At 35.8% G+C, this 2,531-nt stretch overlaps 1 protein-coding gene across 1 annotated transcript; it reads left to right on the top strand.

The window, feature by feature from the left end:
• Positions 1–74: 74 nt before the first annotated feature.
• BATDEDRAFT_24293 (uncharacterized protein) lies at positions 75–805 on the top strand (the record flags this gene model as incomplete). Its single annotated transcript, XM_006678332.1, has 3 exons — positions 75–420; positions 490–679; positions 736–805. 3 exons carry the CDS (start codon positions 75–77, stop codon positions 803–805), a joined length of 606 nt encoding a protein of 201 aa, XP_006678395.1.
• Positions 806–2,531: the final 1,726 nt, after the last annotated feature.

The following is a 2,531-nucleotide window of genomic DNA, read 5'->3' as shown; positions in this document are numbered from 1 at the left end:
TTGCCATCAACATCAAGAGTATACTAGTCAATGACGAACCAGTGGATCTGCCCGAGGAATTCCAAAAAACAATAATGGAAAATGGACGTATTTTGTACTCGAGTGTGGAAACATGCTTTTTACATATGCGTTTTCCTGAAGTAGTCGTGACAGCGTTGGTTGATGCTATTCTTGATAGTGGTGCAATCACTGTCAACATTAATATATTTAGTGACAAACTCGGAAAAGTAATGGTTAAAAAAATATTTTCGCAAAACTACGCAATGCTTGAATCCGGTTTTGATATCGATTGGGGCAAGCTGCCAACGCTTTCAATTACAATGTTTGCTCAAACCCCCGTAACTGATGCCAATTGCAATTCCGTTGTAACAATCAAGTTGGGTCCCAAAGACTATATACAGAGAGTTGACTCCAAACATGGTAAATATTTGACAATTGTATGCAATGTGTTGTTTGATTAACCTGACTAATGTACATGTCGAATTATAGTTGTGTTTATTGTAGCAGCTGGTTCAAATGATTATGCAATTCTTGGTATTCCATTTATGACCCAACTTGGATTGACATTTGATCGAGCACATACACGCATTGGGTTTGGTCCTGGATGTGGATGTGAAACTGCAAGTAACAGGTATCCTACTATTTCAAACGGTGATCAAGTGCTCTGGCCATTACCACGGTAAGCTGCTTGATATTGATGTGTCGATTGATACTGATTATGAATTTGATGCATAGTGTTAGATTGCCTGAACAACCAACTACTTCAAGTTCAAGTGGCACATTTATTCGCAAAAGGAAACCATAACTACAACTGATCAAGTAGTTGTACCTGAAAATGTTGGACATTGGTAATGTGAGACATATTAGGCAATTAATATAAAACGAATCAGGATCCATACGCAACGCATAACTGTTTGATGCAATGACTATCGCCACCTTTTATGCAATAACTATAGGGTAACAAGGGAGTTTATCAGTTATGTTGTTTAAATCACGGATACGCATAACTGTCATATTATTTTTATAAAAGGGTCAACCTTTTACTCTATTAAACAACACAATCAACATATTGGTTCATTTTTTCACGCTTATCTTTGACTTTTGTGATATTCCTCCAAACTATATACAACATCAATATGTCGTCATATGTCCACAAGCAACACTACCAACAGTTGATAACCTAATAGCAAATACACATTATGAGCAACAAGACCATTGACACACATACCTTGGAATTATGAACAAGATGCTTATAGATATTGAAAACACCAAGAAACAACTAGATCAACTCGATACTCGACAATCACCACATACATTCAGTGTTGCACCAATTTGTTGATTACAACATCACGACATAATGTTGGACAATACAGCATGTCAATGGTGCATCAATGACACATGAACAGACGCTAAACATCAGTCAATATACATGTCAAAATACACCACAATTAGTCGAGTTTCAAATGGTCACATACAACACATTCAACACGAATTATGTTAAAGATTTTGATTATCGCGCAAGAAGTATAGAGATAGAAAATATAGAAAGAGACTGAGTCTTTCAATTAGTAAAGTATAAGGTAATAATATATAATCTGCCGCTGTAGAAAAGATCGGTCAGAAGAGATCTTGAATGATAATCAGGAAGTAGTCACGCAAATGAAAGTCAACAGAATAAAGAGTTAAACTTAATAGATAATAACGAAGTTATGTCAGATGATATTTAGAAGATTGATTCAGAGGATATTCAGAGGATGGTTTATTTAGTAAGAAAGTATCTTGGCTTTTATAGTAATTTAGTTAAGGGAGTGAGTGGAGAAAGTGGAGATATAATATCTCCACTTTAAGCTTTGTTTGTAAAGCGGCAATGTTTGATTGCTTCAACAAAGGTCTGATTTCTTTAACAAATTATAAATGTCTGCAAACCGTGCATATGCATGCTCAATCAATGGTGATATACCATATACACAATCAGTTTAAATATGGCTGGGAAATAACTAGTATTGGCCAAGTTATATGCGTTCAAAGTGGACCATTTGCATCATCACAATCGCGTACTAAATGGTCGATTTCACAACCAATACTCAAGCCTGTGTTGATATGGTGACATGACAATACTTGTATACACTTGGTATTGTATCATGTACAATTTCAATACAATCCATGCATGTTTGATAACACAGTAATTGAATAGCTGACGTTTTGTAGGTTGGATATTATAGTCGATGTTTGACGTGTTAATAACTTGGTCCACAGTGGTCGTACAATGTCAGGGACAACTGCAATGTATGGCACACATACAGTCATGTATTGTGTATATGATTACGTCGTCATTGGTGCAATATTCAATGTGTATCATGACCATCAAGTGCATGTCCGAAAGTGTCGTTTTGACGTGTTTGATATCGTATATCTTGACCAATAGTGACACTAGTTGCATGCGATTGACACTGAACATGAGTATACATGCATACTATATACTGGACATGCATCAGGCCATATCGTCAACTAAATTGGAAACATGTTATAAT

This window comes from Batrachochytrium dendrobatidis, assembly GCF_000203795.2.
Source record: "Batrachochytrium dendrobatidis JAM81 unplaced genomic scaffold BATDEscaffold_5, whole genome shotgun sequence".
Classification (NCBI taxonomy): domain Eukaryota; kingdom Fungi; phylum Chytridiomycota; class Chytridiomycetes; order Rhizophydiales; genus Batrachochytrium; species Batrachochytrium dendrobatidis.
This window is presented reverse-complemented; position numbering and strand designations above follow the sequence as displayed.